This window comes from Coturnix japonica, chromosome 9 (assembly GCF_001577835.2).
Source record: "Coturnix japonica isolate 7356 chromosome 9, Coturnix japonica 2.1, whole genome shotgun sequence".
In the NCBI taxonomy this organism is placed as follows: Eukaryota; Metazoa; Chordata; class Aves; order Galliformes; family Phasianidae; genus Coturnix; species Coturnix japonica.
Window position 1 is genome coordinate 9,017,480 of NC_029524.1, and position 20,140 is coordinate 9,037,619.

General features: G+C 35.4%; 1 protein-coding gene across 5 annotated transcripts in view; it reads left to right on the top strand.

The window, feature by feature from the left end:
- Positions 1–19,879, top strand: part of U2SURP (U2 snRNP associated SURP domain containing) — a 36,929-nt gene extending 17,050 nt beyond the window's left edge. For all 5 annotated transcript variants that reach the window (XM_015871473.2, XM_015871472.2, XM_015871476.2 and 2 more), the window contains 15 exons: positions 1,481–1,585; positions 1,847–1,913; positions 2,011–2,174; positions 3,276–3,438; positions 3,965–4,044; positions 5,123–5,210; positions 6,220–6,342; positions 7,697–7,853; positions 8,609–8,704; positions 9,271–9,337; positions 10,455–10,617; positions 15,531–15,641; positions 17,289–17,407; positions 18,044–18,220; positions 19,302–19,879. In XM_015871473.2, the coding sequence (XP_015726959.1) occupies positions 1,481–1,585; positions 1,847–1,913; positions 2,011–2,174; positions 3,276–3,438; positions 3,965–4,044; positions 5,123–5,210; positions 6,220–6,342; positions 7,697–7,853; positions 8,609–8,704; positions 9,271–9,337; positions 10,455–10,617; positions 15,531–15,641; positions 17,289–17,407; positions 18,044–18,220; positions 19,302–19,440 (1,819 nt within the window). In that variant the 3' untranslated portion in view covers positions 19,441–19,879. The remainder of the gene's footprint in view (positions 1–1,480; positions 1,586–1,846; positions 1,914–2,010; positions 2,175–3,275; positions 3,439–3,964; positions 4,045–5,122; positions 5,211–6,219; positions 6,343–7,696; positions 7,854–8,608; positions 8,705–9,270; positions 9,338–10,454; positions 10,618–15,530; positions 15,642–17,288; positions 17,408–18,043; positions 18,221–19,301) is intronic.
- Positions 19,880–20,140: the final 261 nt, after the last annotated feature.

A 20,140-nucleotide genomic window follows, 5' to 3' on the forward strand; every position in this document is an offset into this window, starting at 1 on the left:
TAACAAGAACAGTTTTGCTATTTAGACTTTCAGAATGCTGCTTTGAATAAAATGGCTGAAGAACTGTTGATACTGTCCTCCTTAAAGTGTTGAGGATGTCATAAAAAGTGGAAGTATAGGACAGCTAAGCTGTACATATCAGTTTGGTTTTTTGTGTGTGTGATATGAAAGGAAAAGAGACATTAATGCTGGCTGGCATAAAACGTTTGCCAAGTTTGCAGATAGATGGGCAGGTTTTTTATTGCTATATTTTATATTTTATCTAATATGTTGCATCTGTGACAAATTTTTGATTACACATGATGGAAAATAATCACCTAAATACCAAGATCTGATAGAAAGATATTCAGCTTTTCAATGCAAGTATTTTGAATTCTGATAATGAAAATCTACTATAGGGAGCTTTAGTTTAAAAGACCCGTGCCAGTTTGTTTCATTTGAGAAAATTTATTTAAAAATGTAAAAATCTGTATTTTTTTTGTTTGCATCGCATTCAGAAGGCACGTGCTGTGAAGTTTTTGATATGTGTGGATAATCTTTATTTGAAACATTTAGAAAGTGGTTTCTAGGGGAAAAAAATCCACAGAACAAAAAGGTTGGAAATTGAAAGAACGTTAATTTATAAAGCTTATATAACTATATATATATATATAGTTATATATATATGTAAGCCATTAGCACATTTATAAATGAATTTACATTTTCAAATGCGGCTTCAAAAACATGCAGTTAATTCAAATATGCTTCTTGCTCGTCTCAGGAAGTAGTGCTGAATAAAATGAATACAGATTTTTATGTTTTTCTTTAATTGTGATTTGGTTCTCTTGATTGTGGTAGGAAGGAAACACTGAGTACTGTGACATGGAATGATGAACAATTTTGTTCAGCATCTCATCCTTGAGTCTTGACCAAAAGGAGTTTACCCAAATTGAAAGGAGCCACTGCTCTGTTTGGCATCAAGAAGGCTATTTGCTTTTCCATTTATTCTTGAATAGTTTGAGAGCTGAATGCAGTTTCTATTGAATATTCAAAACCATTTGCATTTAGTTTTGAACACAGTATTCAGCCATTTGCTTGTTTGTAGAACTGCAGTTAACACTTGGATCTTAGTACTAGATTCATTAGGTGAGGGCTAAAATTATAAGGGTTTATTGCACTTTTGTGCTCAGTTGCCCGTTTTATGCATAAGGACTATTGAGCTTCTCCTATGCAGGAGATGGTTGTAGACTAAGCTGTGGAAATTCAGCAATGAGGTTTCCTTCTAAGTTGTTACTCGAGCGCTCTTAGGCATGTTTTTATTTTGGAGTGCCTGTGTCTGTGATGCAAGGCTATTATTCGTTCCATGTTACCTTATCTTCTGTACAGTCCATAACAATACAGCAAAATAATCTCCTGCACAGTTATAGTATCTTAGATGGAGTGTAGCTTTATATAGTGTTAGGTCTGAATCAATTTTTCTTTAACTGTGTTGTTGTTGTAGGAATTTGCTCGCACTGATACATCGAATGATAGAGTTTGTGGTACGGGAAGGGCCTATGTTTGAAGCCATGATCATGAACCGAGAAATCAACAACCCAATGTTCAGGTGCTTATTACATTGCTTTAATTTGAAACTGTGTAAACTACTTTTGCTATAGCCAGTGTTTTGCACTTCTGAACTGCTAATAGGAATTGGTTTTGCTATGAATTCCTCAGCTTGTGCTGAGGCTGCAGTAGCTCCAACAGTGGTTGTGCAGTGGAGTGTGATTGTGAACAGGGTTTGGGTATATTTGCTATGGCTTCCTTCAAATTATCTTCAGGTAATTAACTTCTAGTGTGTTTTGTTTGTCTGTCTTCTCTGGTTTAGGTTTCTGTTTGAAAACCAGACTCCAGCCCATGTGTATTACAGATGGAAGCTTTATTCAATTCTTCAGGTCAGTAAAGTCTTAAGTGTTAGTTTGTAACATTAAGAATTATGAAGTAGAAGTAAAGAGACAAAACAAAGCTAAATCAAAAACTTATTCTTTGCAGGGAGATGCTCCAACCAAGTGGAGGACAGAAGATTTCCGTATGTTCAAAAATGGATCTTTTTGGAGGCCACCACCATTAAATCCATACCTACATGGGATGTCAGAAGAGCAAGAAACCGAGGCATTCGTGGAGGAACCAAACAAGAAGGGTGCACTTAAGGAGGAGTATGAACTCTCATTCATTATTTTTTATATTAGTGCCTTTTTGATGATTCTTAGTGCTAAATACATTCTGGATTTTGTTAGGTTTGCCTTCACTGAACCATGAGTTCTTTCAGCAGAGTGGATATTAAGCCTTTGTATGAAGGGGATGGGGAGTATGAGAAGAGTTGTTTATTTTTTTGTTGTTGTTGGTTTTTTTTTGTTTTTTTTTTTTTTCTGTTCCTGTCTCTTAGTGAAGTTACAAAACAGTGATCTTAGCATTGTAGGAACTGAGCGAACTAAACAGTTGTTATCTTAATTTTATTGATGTTATTCTGAAATTAAAATAGGGAGCTGTTACTAATTAGCAAAAAGGGAGAGACTGCCAGAGATCTTTGCAGCGAATTGTATGTGTGATGGGAATGGCTGTAATAGTGGATAATATATATATATAGCAATAATAATGGGAATACTTACATGATTTTTTAAATTTTGCTGTCTTTGATCCAAGTGTATTCATAGCCTGTGGATTTTTATTCTCATTTTGTCCTTTTCGTCATAATTATGACACAAGTTGTGGTTCTGAAGTCATAGGTATTATTACACATTAACACATATGTATTACATATTATGTAACTCCCTTTCCTTTTTAGAAAGGTTAAAAAGATACTCTTTTAAAAGTGATTTCTTCATATTGTATTGAAGACCTGGAAGAATTGCTTTCTACTAATTTTCTCTATCTGATGATTCTGATTCCATGTTATAAATTACTTACACGGCTTCCATTCACTCATTTTTCATTCAGGCTTAAGCAATGTTCAAATTGATTATTATGTGTTTGGATATATTAATATTCTGCATTGGCTGTTTTGTCAGCTATTTTTTCTTCATTTCTATTCATAGCTTATACTTGAACAGTGAATTTTTCAAGCATTATTCCTTTATGTGATGAACAGGGGCTTATTGGTGCATGTTATGAGTCACTGAAAAATAGCTCAGGAGTAGAACTGATGACTATTTCAAATTTCCTTAGTCCTGAAGTCAGTAGAATCAAAAACATTAAATAGAAATTCCGCAAATACTGCTGATTTTTATATTGAAAGTATTGTAATCTTTCTATTTCAGACAGAGAGACAAGCTGGAGGAAATTTTGCGTGGGCTAACGCCTCGAAAGAATGATATTGGTGATGCGATGGTTTTCTGTCTAAATAACGCAGAAGCTGCTGAAGAAATTGTAGACTGCATTACAGAATCACTGTCCATTCTGAAGACTCCTCTTCCCAAGAAGGTGTGGAGGTTTTGTGTAATCGTACTTCTGGTTTTTGAGGAAGAGTTCAGTTATCAAACAGTGTGTGTGTGTAATTTAAAAGCACTATTTTCTAAGTTTTAGGTGGTGTTAAGACTTCTTATTAAGACCAGACCTTGAGTTTAAGTATGGTTTGTTGTCTTTTTGTAATACACTATTTTCCTTGCTGAAATTGCTAATGAATAATGTTCTGCCTTGCTCTGAAATTGAAAACTGCAGAGCAGTCCATTCCAAAGTAAAAAATAGTAGCTGGAATGCTGCAATCTGTCTTTTGTAATATTAGTTCAGGTATATACTCATTGTTACAGTGTGGCTAGCAGCCTGTGGCATAACAGGGAGCTAATCGCATCTTAGTATGTATGTTAACAGCATATCTGCATTATATTTAGTGAGTTCTAATTTCATACTTCTAGATGGTTTAGACCATTTTGTCATATCTGTGAAATGCGTATATTTTCAGGATAATTAAGCTCTAATGTTATCTTAATTTGAGCATTCTTTTTTGTAGATCGCAAGGTTATATCTGGTGTCAGATGTGTTGTACAACTCTTCAGCTAAAGTTGCCAATGCTTCCTACTATAGAAAATTGTAAGTACAATATTTTAGATGATTGCTGATTAAGGAGTGTCCTTAAGTTCAGCTTTGTGCAACTCTGGATAAATGTGGTAGTAGAGAAATTTGTAACCGTCTCTGAAGATACCATTACAACACTGGTAGTTCTCACATCTCTTTACCTAAAACTGTGTAAAGTGCAGCACATTAATGCATAGAATGCTTTGTAAAACAAACAAAAAAACCCCAAAAGACCATAATCCTCGTATGTGTTCTGTGCAAGCAGTGGCTTGCTTGGAACCTTGTAGAGATAGGGATAACTCATGTGCCTCTTCTTCTGTAAAGAGGCTGTACATAATATTCCAGGTATATTACCAGGTATGGTATAGCAAAGCATCTTTACAAAGGAATGAGTTTTTGAAATAAAGTTATAATTAAGTGATTTTTTTTTTTTAAATTTTTTTTTTCTTCCCAATTTTTCACCAAGTTTGGAGACCTTACAAGGGGTTTATTTATTTGTTTCTAAGGTGCTGAGCAGAATTTACCAAAAGTGTAGAAGGGAAAGAGCCTTTGCTCAATACAGATAAATGGTTGTGTTTATTGGCTGGAGTATCATTAATGCTATTGTAGCGTGATGGGGAATACAACATGATGTGAAAGTGTATTGATTGCAAATCATGTTTCTTGTCTTTGTTTTTCTAGTTTATTTTTTGCATGTTAAGGGAAACTCAAAGAGAAGCAAAGCAGCTATTACTCATTGCTTTCTTTGAGGGCCTTTCATTGATAGAACAGAAACAACTAAGAGTTTTAAAAAATGATTTTTGAGAATTCTTTGATTCTCTGTAGGATTGTAAAACACCTTTTATCCTCCTTCAGTTTTTCAGGCTATAGAAAAAGATTGCAGCAGATGTCAAGATCTCCCTTTGTAGTTTTCTTATTGTCAAAGCTGATTTAATATGTAGTATATTTACCTTGTAATTCAGTTTAAACCAAATATAGGGATTGGAATCTTATGCTTTTGAATCCTGTGTCCCAGGTACTTTCAAGACTTATGTATATCCAGAAAAGATATATTACAAAGTTTAACTAAAGAAATGTATATGTTTAATTCTAGTTTTGAAACAAAATTATGTCAGATATTCTCTGATCTCAATGCTACTTACCGTACAATACAAGGCCATTTACAGTCTGAAAATTTCAAGGTATGTATTTAATTGTTATTTATATGACATAGAGGTCAAAACACAGATGTTCCTGCACAAGCCATTGAATACTAGGATGGGTGGTTTAAACCTCAAGCTTCATAATTAAGCTTTGCCAAAAGAAAAATGTTTCCTTTCTTGCAGAAATAGCCTTGAAATTTAATTTGGTCTTTTGGAAATATTGAAGAAGCTTTTCTATTTCACACATCTTGCCTTCTCTTCTGAAGAGAAGTATCAATGAAATGTTAGGAAGACAACTAGTGTGTGAGAGATTATACACCTAGTGGTACATTTAGTAGCAGAGTATAGAGTATATCTGGTACTTACATATTGCCAGCAAGGTTTCTTAGGTTTCTTAATTACTTTAGGACTATTACTTAAATTTTTTCTGCTTTGTGTTGAAAGAAATTTCTGGACTTAGAAGCTTAAATTAGCTTTTAAATATTTTAGATAAGTATCCTTTTTTTTTTTTTTTTTTTTTTTTTTTTTGAGATGTGATAAGCAATCTGACCATGAGTAATTAAGAATAATCTTTTTCAGGTAGTGTTCAGCTTCTCCATTCCATATGCTTAGCCCTGCTCTTCCTTCTATTCCTTCTACTGTTTTAGTGATGCATTTTTTTTTCTTTTTTTTGTTTTATGGTTTTTTTTTTTTTAATTTGAAGCTTAAATATGAGGTTTACAGTGTAGCTGGTTTTCCTGTGTTAAGGTTCTTTGTTCTTCTACCTTCATTCCCAGTTTCTCTAGATTGATAATCAGTTTTAGTTATTGTTATTTTAAATCCATTGTGTTCTTCTCATTCAAGTGAGATTTAGAAGAAATTAGGATTTTTTTCTTTCTTTATATACGTTTTTGTTACCTGCCTTGCCAGTATAGTATTGTTGTTGTATGTTCTAGTATGGAACTTGTTAGGACAATCCCTACAATAGTAGCATTCCATGATGCATTTTCAGACACTTAAAATTTCTTAATACAAACTTACTAGCTCTTTTTTTCCCTATTGCTTCTAGCAAAGGGTAATGACATGCTTCCGAGCATGGGAAGACTGGGCTATCTATCCAGAACCATTTTTGATCAAGCTACAGAACATTTTCTTGGGGCTTGTAAATATCATGGAAGACAAAGAAACAGAGGTAAGTGTCCTTGGTAGTGGTGCAAGCAGGTGGTGGGAGAATGTTTAAGTATAGAATAAAACTGGCAAAGAATATTTTGATGCCTTTGTTAAGGTAAATAAAGCTGTTGTTTGTAAAAGTGATTTCTGTGTTTTGATTAATCTTTGTTGTATGAACATGCTTATGTAGCACCACAACTTTTCTTTTAATGTCAAATCTTTTGTCTTAAAGACAGGTGTAACTCAGATGCAAATATTGTATAATGTGTTAATGCATTTACAGGTTAAGATACTGCACCAGATTGCTTTCTGTAACCATTTCAGAGCAAAGACTAGTGCAGAATGATGTACATTTTCTATGTGTTGGCAATGCTCTGTAGTGTCTGTGAATTCAGAGTTAGATTTTTCAACTGTTAGTTTTTGTTTTTGAGAATTCTTAGTAATGTGGTGTAGGGGAACAGTTAGATCATGCCTTGAACTGCTGATTGAGCACCTGGTGAAGGGGTGCAGCTGGTCCAGGGAACACAGGCCAATTGTTTACACCTGTATTCCCTACATGACCAGACGGGGTGAAGCCACCCTGGTCTTGTCTAAGGGCTATCCACTGAATGGAGAGTATCTGTTGGGCCTAGGTGGCTTCCTGAAAAGAAGTACTGCATAGCCAGAGCTCCTTCGCTAGATGAGTGAGTTCTGTTCTTCCTTCTGTGTATAACTATTGGCCTACTTGCAAATACTTTGCCTGGTATTGCCAAGAATCTGTCAGAAGCACATTTGCTTCTTTGTAAGCAGAATGCTTGGGATCTAGTTAAATGAGCCATCAATTTTCTTTTTGCATGAGTGTCATGGTTAGTTTAAAAGAACCATTTCATCTTCCTTAATTTGAAGGGAAAGACTTATGAAATTATGTTGATATGTTTCCCACTTATATGTGATCTGAAATTTTGTATTCTTGCTAAATAGTTAATTGCTGTCAGTGGTTCAAATGACTGGTTCTTAGGGGATCTTTCATATGTACTAAATGTAATCTGTCTGACTTATTGGCACGTTTTGAGCTAACCCTCAGTTTAATGTCTTATTTGGATCAGAAGATTTTTTTGGAATGATAATTACAGAGTTTCCAGTATGTTGTGGACAAATTCCAGGTTCTTGCTTATCATTTTGCGTGGGATGACATTGTCATACTTTTACTCTGTAATAAGCAAATGTAGTTGGTAGCAAACATGCTAAATTTGTGAGGTTTTCAGGGTGTTCGAGTCTTTTAAAGCTACTTTCTTGAATTGAATAAATAATTGGAGAAATAAAGAAAGACAACTTAGATTTATTCATTGATTTGTTCAGTCTTTATCTAGATTTATTTGCTGTTATCTTTTTTTCAGGAAGTACCAGATGATCTTGATGGTGCTCCCATTGAGGAAGAGCTTGATGGTGCTCCATTAGAAGATGTGGATGGAATTCCTATTGATGCTGCTCCTATTGATGATCTGGATGGAGTTCCTATTAAATCATTGGATGATGATCTTGATGGAGTACCTCGTATGAAATTTTTCAATTTTGCTTTCAATTTAAACCTTCAATTTTTTAAAATTAAAAAAAAAAATAATGTGGCAACCTGGCTTTAGAGTCATAGAATGGCTTGGTTTGGAAGAGGTGTTAAAGCCCATCCTGTTCCACTCCCTCTGCTATGGGCAAGGGTTGCCACACACTAGCCCAAGGCTCTATGTACAATTTCTCTGGGTAACCTGTGCCAGTACCTCATCACCCTCCCGGTGAAGAATTTTCCTCCTGATATCTAAATCTCCCATCAGTATAAATTCATTCCCCCTTGTCGTGTCAATATCCGCCTGTGTAGAAAGTTGATCTGTGTCCTGTTTATTAGCTCCCTTTAAGTACTGGAAGGCCACAGTGAGGTCTCCCTGGAGCTTTCCCTTCTCCAAGCTAAAGACGCCTAGCTCCTTCAACCTGTTTTCGTGGAAGAGATGCTCCAGCCCTCTTGATAATCTTTGTGGCCACCTCTAGACCCCTGTAACAACCTGGACTCATGTAGTTCAGTAACTGCTTAATTTCAGTTTATACTAGGAGGAATTAGTTTAAAAATTTATTTTAGATTGTAATTTGAGATGCATGATACATAGAAGCACCTCAGCTTCCAAGTACTGATTTCTTTTCTTTGCAATTAGTGCAGTGATAGAATAAACTTCAGTACTAGCATCAGACTGTTAAGTAAGAATTTTTAAGTTAGAATTTTTGAAGAGATTTGGAAATCATTTTTCTGGGTCTTTCTCCAACAGTGGATACAGCTGAAGACTCAAAAAAGAATGAGCCTATATTTAAAGTTGCTCCTTCAAAGTGGGAAGCAGTGGATGAATCAGAATTGGAAGCTCAAGGTTAGTTTTCAAAGCATCTGTTAAGAGACTCTGTTCCTGAGTAAGCTGGCAGTTTAGATTCCCTTACTGATTTTATGATTATTTTCAGCCATTCTGTTTGAAAGTGCTAATATGATTTCTGTAATTATGCAGCAGAGTTTTCAGTTGTGATCCTTGGTTATGTCTTATGTAAAGGAGTTGGTTAATTTTGATTTTGTTTGTGTACTTCAGTAGCCTTTAAAACTAATTTATGATTTCTTAAGAGTGAGTATTAGAAAAACTAGAGTATTTTGGCAGTCTTTTTCCAAATACGTTTCTGACAGTTAAGATTTTATAAGCTAATAAATACTTCACTGCTTCTGAAAGGTTTACTGGCACAATAGGAGACATAAGTGGATATCTGCGAGCAGTATAAGCAAGCATTCTGCTAAGATGTAATTTGGAATATTTATGAACTAACAAGTCTGTATTAAGTGTTAGATGCTGTAAGGTTTTATAATGTGATTTTTATCATACCTACAAATAGGAACTTTGAGATAAAGTGATAACTTTTTCTGTGGTTGAAATTCTCTTATTGTGTTTTTTAGCTGTTACCACTTCTAAATGGGAACTTTTTGACCAACATGAAGAATCTGAAGAGGAAGAAATACCAAAGTAAATATTTGGATCTTCTAATCTTTGCCTAGCATTTCCCTTTATTAAGAAGTATTTTTACTGACAGCTATGGTGCATCTGAAGTTATAGAAACATTTTAAACATGTATCTGCATTGGCGTTGTAACTTGCTAGCGTGTTACTTTTCAAGATGTTTTTTTTGCTTAAAATCCTAAGAATTGAATACATTTTCATCAGTATGAAAAATTATTTATTTTCTACCTTTGAGATTGAATGTCTTGATAATCCTTTTATGTTAGATGTTTATTACAAGAGCAGAAAGAAAGAAATATGTTCAAAATAGGAATATAAGAAAATTGAGTCAGAATTTTATTGCAAACATGTAAACATGTTTAAATTCTCGGTGGAGTTGTTAACCACTGTCTTCAAAACGATAATGATTTGTTAACTTAATGTCAAATAGTTAGACCTGGGGTAGTGTTTACAGTTTGGTATTGAATGTCAGATTTATTTGAAGGGGTTTAAAACTCTGCCTTATCTCTGAAGGCACAAGAATGAATAATATTCTAATGTGTATGTTTAGATGCTAGTGGACTTTGTACCATCTGTTGTTTATGAGCAGTGTTCTACTTTATTCTTCAGGCAGATAGAGAGCATCTGTTAGTAATGCTCTAAACATTTTACGGCCTTATATGTTGTGCTGCAGCACTCTAGCGGCCAATCTGGGAATATCATTTTGAATATTTGTCATGATTGAGGCTTGCTTCCAAAAATAGATGTAGGTAATTTGGTTCTTTAATAGCACTAATTATATCTGAAAAACATGATTAAAGTACTTACAGATTCGATTGAAGTAATAGCTTGTCTTGCAACTGAGTTCCATCTGGGTTTGCTGACTGTACATTTCAAGAATTCTTTTGTGTTTTGTTTATATGAAAAAAGTAGATTATCTGAGGAATAAAAGCTAATTATATAATTAAATGAAAATATAAAGGTATCTGCCTCACAGAGTGAGACATCTTTGTAACTGCTGTTTGTTGCATTTAGCAGATTTCTTAACTAGTAACTAAATGCAAACTAAGTAGTAGAGAAGGTAAATTTTATGACAGATTGTCTTTAGTACGTACAAACCAGTTAATTCTTTGTTTTCTATAAAGTCAAGAGGAGGAAAGTGAAGATGAGGAAGACACTCAGAGTTCAAAGTCAGAAGAGCAACACATGTATTCCAATCCTATTAAAGAAGAGATGCCTGAGTCCAAGTCAGCAGTCAAATACTCAGAAATGAGTGAAGAGAAGCGTGCCAAACTTCGGGAGATTGAGGTCAGTGTGTGGTATTTTGTGCCAACCTTCTGTATCTTTTCAGTTCCTCCACCCACAAATTCTCTATGTACTATTGGAAATTGATTTGAAATTTTATCTAAATATATTGAAATATCACAGTTCTTATATGGGTTTTTTAAGTCTGGTGTATTTTTTTTTTATAAAGGTTGGTTTAGTATTGGCTTGCTTTTATGTTGACTTAAAATAACACAGGAAAAAGTTAGTGGTTAAGTCTCATACATTGCCATGCAAATCAGGTTTAAAACTACATGCTAATTTCCAGCATTTATTTGGTATTGAAACCATCAATGTGTTGATACTGCTGTTTTCTGTACCTTCTATTCTCAGATTTAAAATGGTACTAACAGGCTGCCAAGCTGCTGTTGCAGTTACTGTATCTCCAAGTGACAGATTATAATTCTGAAGGTGGCACTGAACTGCCTACCTGTTTTGTTTGGGTGTACTGCTTAGCAAATGAGACGCTGGCAAACTCCCATAATATTCTTTCAGGGTATACAAGCAGTGTTGTAAAATAGCATGCTCTTCGTTTATCGTGAATGTGTTTTCATTTAAAAACTTCTTTGATCAAAATGAATGGATTGTTACTAAGAACTTTTGTGCCTCTTGCTTATCACAGCAACGTGAAAGCTCACAGTGTGTGGCCATTTGAAGTCAGTTTTTTATTATTTGAGAAAAGACAAATGGAAGTTAAACTTCACTTAACGCAAGGTGGCAGTAGTTTTATAGAAAATCCATGTTAGTATAATGAAAGTGCAAGAAAAACAAGTTATCATTTTACTCTAATTATTGATACGGAAAGGGCTCATTCTGAGGGTATCTTCTTGTAAATGTTAACCTTTGTAAAGTATATAAATATTTTTATCTCAGCAATTGTTGAGGTAGATTATGAAGTGATTAACTTCAACAGTTAGCGATTTTATACTAAAGTGTTTGTACGTGTATCTTCTGTAATGGTTTCAGGCAGTAAACATTTGAGTTGTTTGAATTTCTTGCCTTCTGTCTTACCTCAAATCACTGGAAGAGGAATGTAGTTATTTTCATTTTCGAAGCACTTCAGGCATTGTGCTGATGTACTTAAATTTTCACATTTCTCTGTAAATTTATCATTGACAGATGTGTACTTCCTGTATTACTTTAAGTTGTTCATGCTGAAAGTTTTCTTGTACATACTCCATTCCTTCCAAAGAACACATCCATTACTGAATTCAAGGACAGGAACTATGTTAAAAAATGTCGTCCCCCAAATGAACCACAGTTGCTGACTTGAACAGTTATGCTATCTAATATACTGTTAAAAATGTCATCTAATATCTCTGAAGGCTAACTCTCTAGAAGTTTACATGATAATTACTGTGGAAGCTGAAACTATTTTTTATGCATATTTTTGAAATTTATGCTATACAAATATCTATTTCTTTTGGCACAGTTATTTATGTTTGTTGGCTGGAGGGGAAGGTAAAGTAACAAAGAAGCTTAAGGAACCTTGGCCCTGTCAGCACAGGCTACATATAGCAGTTATTTCAGGTTATTAACCGTTTGCCTGCATCTATCCTTGCAAAAAATAGGCTTCATGTATTGTTTCAAGTTAAGCCTGCGTTCTCTCATTGTTTAGATGTGTACCAGACATTTCTGGCAGACTTAGCCAGTGCAGATCTCCTTAATTTCAGAAGCTCAAATCACTTTGATACCAATTTTCAAGCCTTTGGGACAGCAGCTGTCTATGCAGTGGCAGTTTTTTTTGATACTGTAGATTGTGACTTTCTATGGTAACTTGTGATTTTAATCTCTCTTAGTCCAGGCGTACATGTTTTGGAAGGTGCAGGAACTTATTTGTGAGCAAAATGACAAGGTTAGAAGTTTACAGGTCTGTGCTGAAGAATCACAGTACAGGCTTCTGCAACAGGAAGTGGGTTTTTCATAAACCCAGCCTTATCAGTCCACGCAAAATGGTCGGAACTGGAGAAGATTGTCCTTTTCAGTAGCCACTGACTCCTCAAAGCTATGTCTGAGTTCTTAAGCAGAGTTAGAAGTCTACTGGTTTTCAATCTTTCTGTTCAGAATTTCCACCACGGGAGATGTGGGTAGAATTCAGTCAGAGTTCTGTGTCTGTGCTCTGTCAGTAACCCCCTGCCCAGTGCATGCAGAAATAATTTTTTCACCAACAAAGGGTGTCACGTTATTGTACAACTTATTTTTCTACCAAGAGCCGAAGAAGTTTTTCCTGTGTCATAAAGGAAAACAGTTGTTTTCTTTACTTTCTTGAACATACGAGATGAAAGTTCTTTTAGGTAGTATTTGGTCTCCAGTGGAGAAGGCAGAAGGCATAGGATAAAAGTAGATTAAGCATAATCCCCAAGAGAAGATTGCATCTGAGTCCTATTCTGGATTTAAAGGCTCTCTTTATCTTTGTTAAGAAACTGAATTTCCATATGGTTTCCATTATTTCTTTCAGTAGATTGTGGTATTTAATGTGCAGAATATTCGTTTTCTATATGTTTATTAATCAAGCCATAGGAACTATTTGAGGCTTGTTATCTCGATATCAGTATGATCTCTGAAGTCTGAGGAGATTTCTGTATATAGCTATCTCTGCTCCTGAAATTAAAGGAGCTTATAAGTTTTACTTTTGTTGTCCAAGAGTAGCTAAATAAATAATTAAAAAACCAAAAAACATAAAACCATTTCAGTGATAACATGTTAGTTCTTTCTGAATGCAAGTTAACAGAAGTAGAATGTTTACAGCAATCTTGGTTAGATACTTAAGCAGATTTAAGCCTGAGGTTTAAGAATACCTTTCCTGTAGGGGTATCTGCAATTCTATGGGAGTAATCTAAGTACCACGCACACTGTATGAAGAAATCAGTAAAAAGAATGTATAGCAGATACCAGCCAGCACGGCAGTAGTGGTGGAGGCCACCACTGTGTGGTGGGATTCTGCTGGATTAATGAATTCATATGGTTCGTGGAAGGTTTGGCCAACCACTGCAGCTCTGCTATAAGGAAAGGATGGAGAAGGAGTGCTTTGTTGGAGCAAAGGGAATGGAGAGGGCAGGATGGAAAGAATAACCTTCCTGTAGTGAGCCTTTGCTATCAACACAGTGTTTTGTAACACGTGGGTGTTTGTTTGCCAGGAGTCATAGTAGGCCCAACTGACTCGATTATCTTAGGAAGTTGCTGTGGGTGGAGGAAGTTTATGTGGATTTGTGGGGAAATGGGACGATGTGGAAAACAGCGCTGTTGATGACCCTTAAAATGTAAGGCTTCCTGAGGCAGTTGTGATCTTTTACAGAACGAAGTGAGAATCTGATGGAGTGTTGGGTCAGTATTGTATTATTGTCATTATTGTATAGGTTTTTTCTCCTTTTTTCCCCTCTTCCTTCAGTCACTTGTTAAGGTCTATTTCTTTTTTTTTTGTTGTTGTTGTTTTCCTTTTTATCCCATGTTCTTAGAGAAAACATTCAAATAGTTTCTTTTGGCACTTCACGTGTCTTGCTGGCAGCAGGTTCCATGGCATGCATTTAAGACAAATTGCCGCAAGTTAATTATTTTTGTGTCCAAGTTACTTAATGGCCTGTGTGGTGGCAGAGCCTTCAGAGATGCGTAGTTATCCTTGCTGTCTCTTTTATCTTCCTGTGTGGAGGTATCACAGGCTGTGCTTTGTCAGATGGGTAATGTGCCCAGCAGTCATCTTTCAGTTTCCTGTTGAGATGGTGACGCTTTCCTTGCAGGCTTGTTTGTGCGAGTGTCAGCTCCAAGTTGGTTGTAGTCCTCAGTAATAATGACTAAAGCAAATTTTAGCATGTTTTTTTTTGCATATGTCAATCGTGCTCTTGTTAGTAGCTTAGAATATTGGGCTTTGTAAACCCCTGCATGGTGCAGTCTAATGCTATGCCCTGATGCATGAGGTAGAAGCCTTTTTAAATAGTTATGGGGTTTTTTTTCTTCAAAATGAAGCCTCAAATGCTGGAAAAAACGTTCTCTTATGTATATTGCTATGCAGGATCAGCAATAAAACAGGAAATACTTGGGAGTCAGCGTAAGCATTTGGAAGAGGGTTGACAAGTACAATGTCACTTGTTGCAAAGATCCTTCCCACATCTCAAATGACAGCTCCCCTGTCCAAAACAATTGGAGGATTGTGATAGGCCACATCAGCTGTGAAATCAATGTTAGAAGCAAGAATTATCAAATGATAAGGAATGTGAGTGAAGCTTTAGGCTGTGAATCAACTTGGTGAAGGTGTTAGTATATCTAGACCAAAAAATTAGAAAAACTCTGACACTTGGTTAACTTTGTGACTGAGGTGGGGATGTTACGGAAATAAATGTGGAATTACACTTCACAGCACCGAACTTTGCTACTAAATTTGATAGCACGTGAAAGAGTATTATGTCAGTAAAACAATCAGTAGAACAATTGCTCTCCAAATCAGCCACTCAGTGCAAACAGCCCTGGAGATTCATTTAATGTCCTCTGTCATTCATCTGATTTTAATTGAGCAGTTTCTGAAGAAAAATTTCTAGTAGATAGAAGTTGAAACAACATATTAAGGCACGCAATAAATGGTCTCATTTTGAAAGAAAAAGACAGATGATGTTCAAAGAATTATCAAGGCCTAATGTTCTAATGAAAAAACAGAGGGTGTAGAATGACAGAAAAAATGCCCTTTATTTTTAGTTCCTGATGCGTCTGTAAACAACTGCAGGTGGCTGTGGAGAAGTATGTGGTTTTGTTACTTTGATCTAATTAAATAAAGGTAGTATCTTGTACATAAACTTGTATGGAAAGAATGAACAATGTGTTATAAATTACAGAAACTTCATTTTCGGTGATACGCATAACTGGATGGTAATAAAAGCCCTGTAACCTAACGGTCAGTATTATTTTCACAGCTCAAGGTGATGAAGTTTCAGGATGAGTTAGAGTCTGGGAAAAGACCCAAGAAACCAGGCCAGAGTTTTCAGGAACAGGTTGAACACTATAGAGACAAGCTGCTCCAGAGGGTAAGAACTATTCTTTGTTTGTCTGATACTGTGATAGGCATTCATTGCATTTTATCAAATGTGAGGTGACAGTAAGTGTACTGACAAATGGTTCTTGTGGAAATTGTACTGTAATATTGAACTGCCTGCTGAAATCCAACTGCTGTTTCTGCACAGTGGATATCATCTCTTTTTTAAAATCAAAGTAAATGTAGTATTTCACACTGTGTAGATAAATATCATTGGAATTTATTGCGACCTTGGAGAGTTTGCTTCTGAATGAACTACATAAAGTGAACTGTTAGATGAGGGAAGAGCAGCCCATTGAAGATTTTCATCACACTTCACTTTTGGTTTTTGGTAATTGACCAATTGTGTTAGAGGCTTCTGAAGGGAGAGAAGGAGCAGAACAAAGTAGGAAATGCACTTCTGGTTCTCCACTGTCTTAAGACTTTTCTGGATGATTCCAGTTCATGCTGTCACCTAAAAGTGAATATTTCTTTACTGTTACTATTTTTAGTAGTCTTATCTGAACTACGAAGTCAGAGCAGCTTTAAAAATCAGTGTTGTCTGTGTGATTAAAGAAAATAACCTGTTTGGACAGTGAGAGAAAGCGTTGGTTATTTCTGTAATGTACTATTGGAGACTGACAGACCAGTGATGACATTAGAGATAGACATGCAGTTTCTTGGAAGCTAAATACAAATGCTGCACTTCACAGCTAGTGTTTGTCATGTACTCTTTGGGTTATTTAGTGCTCAATATCTGCTTAATTCACTAAAGTAGTTTTTTTCAATACCTTGAAAAAAGACTCGTGAAAAGCAAGAAGGCTGATCCTGGAACAGATTTACGTGTTTGGAAGTTGATGATAGCAATTAAGACTTTGTTATAAGTAACTTCTCATTTCCATGCAGTTGCATCCTAAAACTTCCTGTTTTCTCAGTGTTTTCTGTAGTTGAAGAAAGAAGTGATATGGATGTACACTAAACATGGAATGTCTAGAGTTATGGTTGCTTAAAAGAACAACATCCTCAATTTGTAATTACAATAATAATAACTTGATTAGATACCTTTGTGTAGAATTAGCTTATTTGGTAATTATTTCACTTTACTGCTTTTGCCTTTGCTGATGGTATTTAGTTAAGAGGTACATTTTGACAGTTACAGCAGATATTCTCTAACGTGTTAACCCCACTGATAAGGGGGAATAAATTCCTCTTCTGCTTTTTTGCTTTAGCTTTATTATAATATGAGTTTTACTAGTAAAATAATAGTGGTTTTGATTGTATTTCCCACAGGCTTGGTAGTTTTATCATCTATCTAATTTGCTATAGAATGAGCTTTTAATGAGTGAAGTTTCTAGTAGCATTTCCTATTTTTAACAGAATAGGAAATCAGGACTGTTTGAAATACTGTTTATTTGTATTTATTAAGGTAAAGTAATTAGTTATGCTACCAAATGCACATCTTACAAGCCTGCTGATTTTAGTCAAAGAATACCTTGTAATGGTCAGTGTGAAGTGGACATTTTTAAGTATTAATATTAGTGTAAAGAAAACATGAGACCAGATAAAGTGTGGCTGTTCATTAATTTCCTGCACTTACGTTATCCAACTTCCTCCCCTCTGCATTTTTCATCTGAAATAATGAGTTCTTCTAATTATTCAGGAGAAAGAAAAAGAGTTGGAAAGAGAACGAGAAAGGGACAAGAAGGACAAAGAGAAGTCTGATTCTAGGTCCAAAGATAAGAAGGAAAAGGAGGAATGTACACCAACAAGAAAAGAGAGGTACGACTTCCCTTGGATTCAGATAGCTGGGAGGAAAATCCAGTCCTTTGTTTACAACAGCAGCCCTAAAATTGTAGCATCACAAAACATCTTTTTTCTGCTTGGGATATGAGCGTTTTCAAATATGTTTGAAAGGAACGGGTATTTTTGTCCTGTCCCAAGTGACTTGTCCTTTCGAGTAGAACCCTCTTTCTGATTATTTAAGCCCTGAGGAAACATGATAACAGAATGACCAACTGAAAGCGATATATGTTTAACTCTGCCTTATCAGTAAATTGGCTGCTTTCAGAAAGCTGTAATGAAGGATAGATTTGTGAATGCTTAATTATTTATCTTGTGAAATTTCTTTAGTGTAGCAAGGTTAGAGTAATTGGTTGTATAATGTTCTAATATTTGTATAGCCATATCTTCTGTAATATTAAGCACTGTGGTGAAGTGCTTTGTTTTCAAGAATACGTGGCAGAATGTTTTTATGCTGCTATAAACAAAGATGAATCACGTGTCTTAGTTTTTTTTACAGCCGGTTACTTTGGAGTATCTAATGTTACATAGGCAAAAGAAAGGGAGTCAGTCTTCTTCATACACATTTTTACTTGTGTGTGTCTAATATGTAACAAACATGCTTCCTTTTCAAAGGAAAAGAAGGCACAGTGCTTCCCCCAGCCCATCTCGCAGCAGTGGCAGTAGAAGAGCAAAATCCCCATCACCAAAATCAGAGCGCTCGGAGCGCTCAGAGCGATCCCACAAAGAGAGTTCACGTTCTCGGTCATCACATAAAGACTCTCCAAGAGATGTCAGTAAAAAAGGCAAAAGGTAAGCTGGCATCTGTTCTGTTTCAATTTGTATGAAAGCTAAATACATAGTTTTTAGGGCTTTTAGCTAAGCACACTGAATATACACACACATTTTTTTTTCTCCTAATGGAGTATACTGCTGGTTGCTGGTTAATGTCTTTGAATGTAAAATGTGTGTGTCCTGAAGCCTTGATATCTCAAGACTGTTCACTTCTATGTTCTTGTTTACCTGCTTACTGATAAACACTACTTAAAATCAACCTGCTCCTTCATTAGATTTTCTTTTCATGTTGCAATCTTGTGTAGCTCATAGAATTATAGTTCTTACAACATTCATGCTATCTTTCATCTTCCAGGCTGGTACAAATATTAGCCCATAGCTAATGTTAAGACTACAGTGAGATCTTATTATTGGTGCTTTTGTTGCTTTAAGTATTTTGATTGTTGTTTCTGTCTTAGTTCAGTCCCATTTTTTAGAGTTCTAGAGTATTTTATTGCACAAACATGCTGAGGGAGAAACTCCTGTGATGCTCTAGAGAAAATTTGTAGAGCATTTTTACACTAATCAGATTCTTTTGTTAGAAGTAAGAAATTCAATTAGAATTAGGTGTTTGAGATTTATTTTTCATTAGACTTAATATGATGGCAATTCAGTTTAGATTATATGAGGTTAATGTATGAGGTTATATGAAATGTGTTACTGAGGTGTGGATTACATGATGGTGTCCATTCTGCTTCTCTCGGGTTGCATCATGAGCTGAATAAGAATCAGGATTTCATTGTAACACAGTTGGTAATTTTTCACTTCTGAGGATGTGGATATAGACTGCTAGAAATACAAGAGCCTGGGTAGTTGAGGCATTTGTTGAAGGCTGTAAATTCTGTATCTTGATGTAAGAAGGACATGATTAGATATCATTTACTCTTTTGGTTTCTGAGTAGTAAAAGCCAAAATACATTCCCTTCAACATAAAAAGAAGATTTTTACTTAGATTATCTCACAACAGAAATGCTGGGTAACTACAAGTTGATGTTACTGGTTAGCATTTAATGCAAAGGCTTCATCTAGTAAGTTTATTTATTTATTTATTTATTTTCAGGTCACCATCTGGTTCCAGGACACCTAAAAGATCAAGAAGATCACGATCGAGGTCCCCTAAAAAGTCAGGGAAAAAATCCAGGTCTCAGTCCCGTTCTCCTCACAGATCTCACAAGAAGTCCAAGAAAAGCAAACACTGACAATGTTGATATTTTTTATGATGCTGTCACTTACTGGAAATGCAGTTTTGTTTTTGTGCCTGAACAGTCTGTTTAAAAAACAAAAACAAAAAAACAAAAACAAAAACACAAAAAACAAGGAAAGAAAGGAAAAGAAAAAAAAACAAAAAAGCATTCCTGATTATTTTTTTTGTGAATGCACGTGTATACTCATGAGTATCTGCATCTGTAGACCCGTCATTGTTTTATATTGTACAAAATATCTTCATTGTGACTATTTCCCAAATGAAACATTTTTGTGTTTAGAAGTTTCATCAGACGTGTGTAACTGATCTGCTGGCAGTAGTGATATTTTGTTTTAGAATGTTGTGACATAGCAGAAATAACTCCAATGTTCCCCCTTTTTTGTAGCTTTGACAATTTGAATTAGATTTCAAATAAAATCTGAACAGAAAATGAAGGCGTTGTTTTCTTGCCCCACTGGGGATGCAGATTTAGAAGGAAATTCATAGTTTGTTTGGAAGTACTGCGCATTTCAGGCATACTGTGATGCATAGGTTTTCAGTATAGTAATAGGTGTTGCTGTTACCTCAAGCTGGACTATCCACGTAAAAGCACCTTTTGAATCCAGTGGGTGGACTGTCCTTTCTGCTGTGCTATTTTACTGCAAAAACAGTTGAGCAGTCTGGTACTGAACATGAATGGCTTTGCAAGTAGGTCT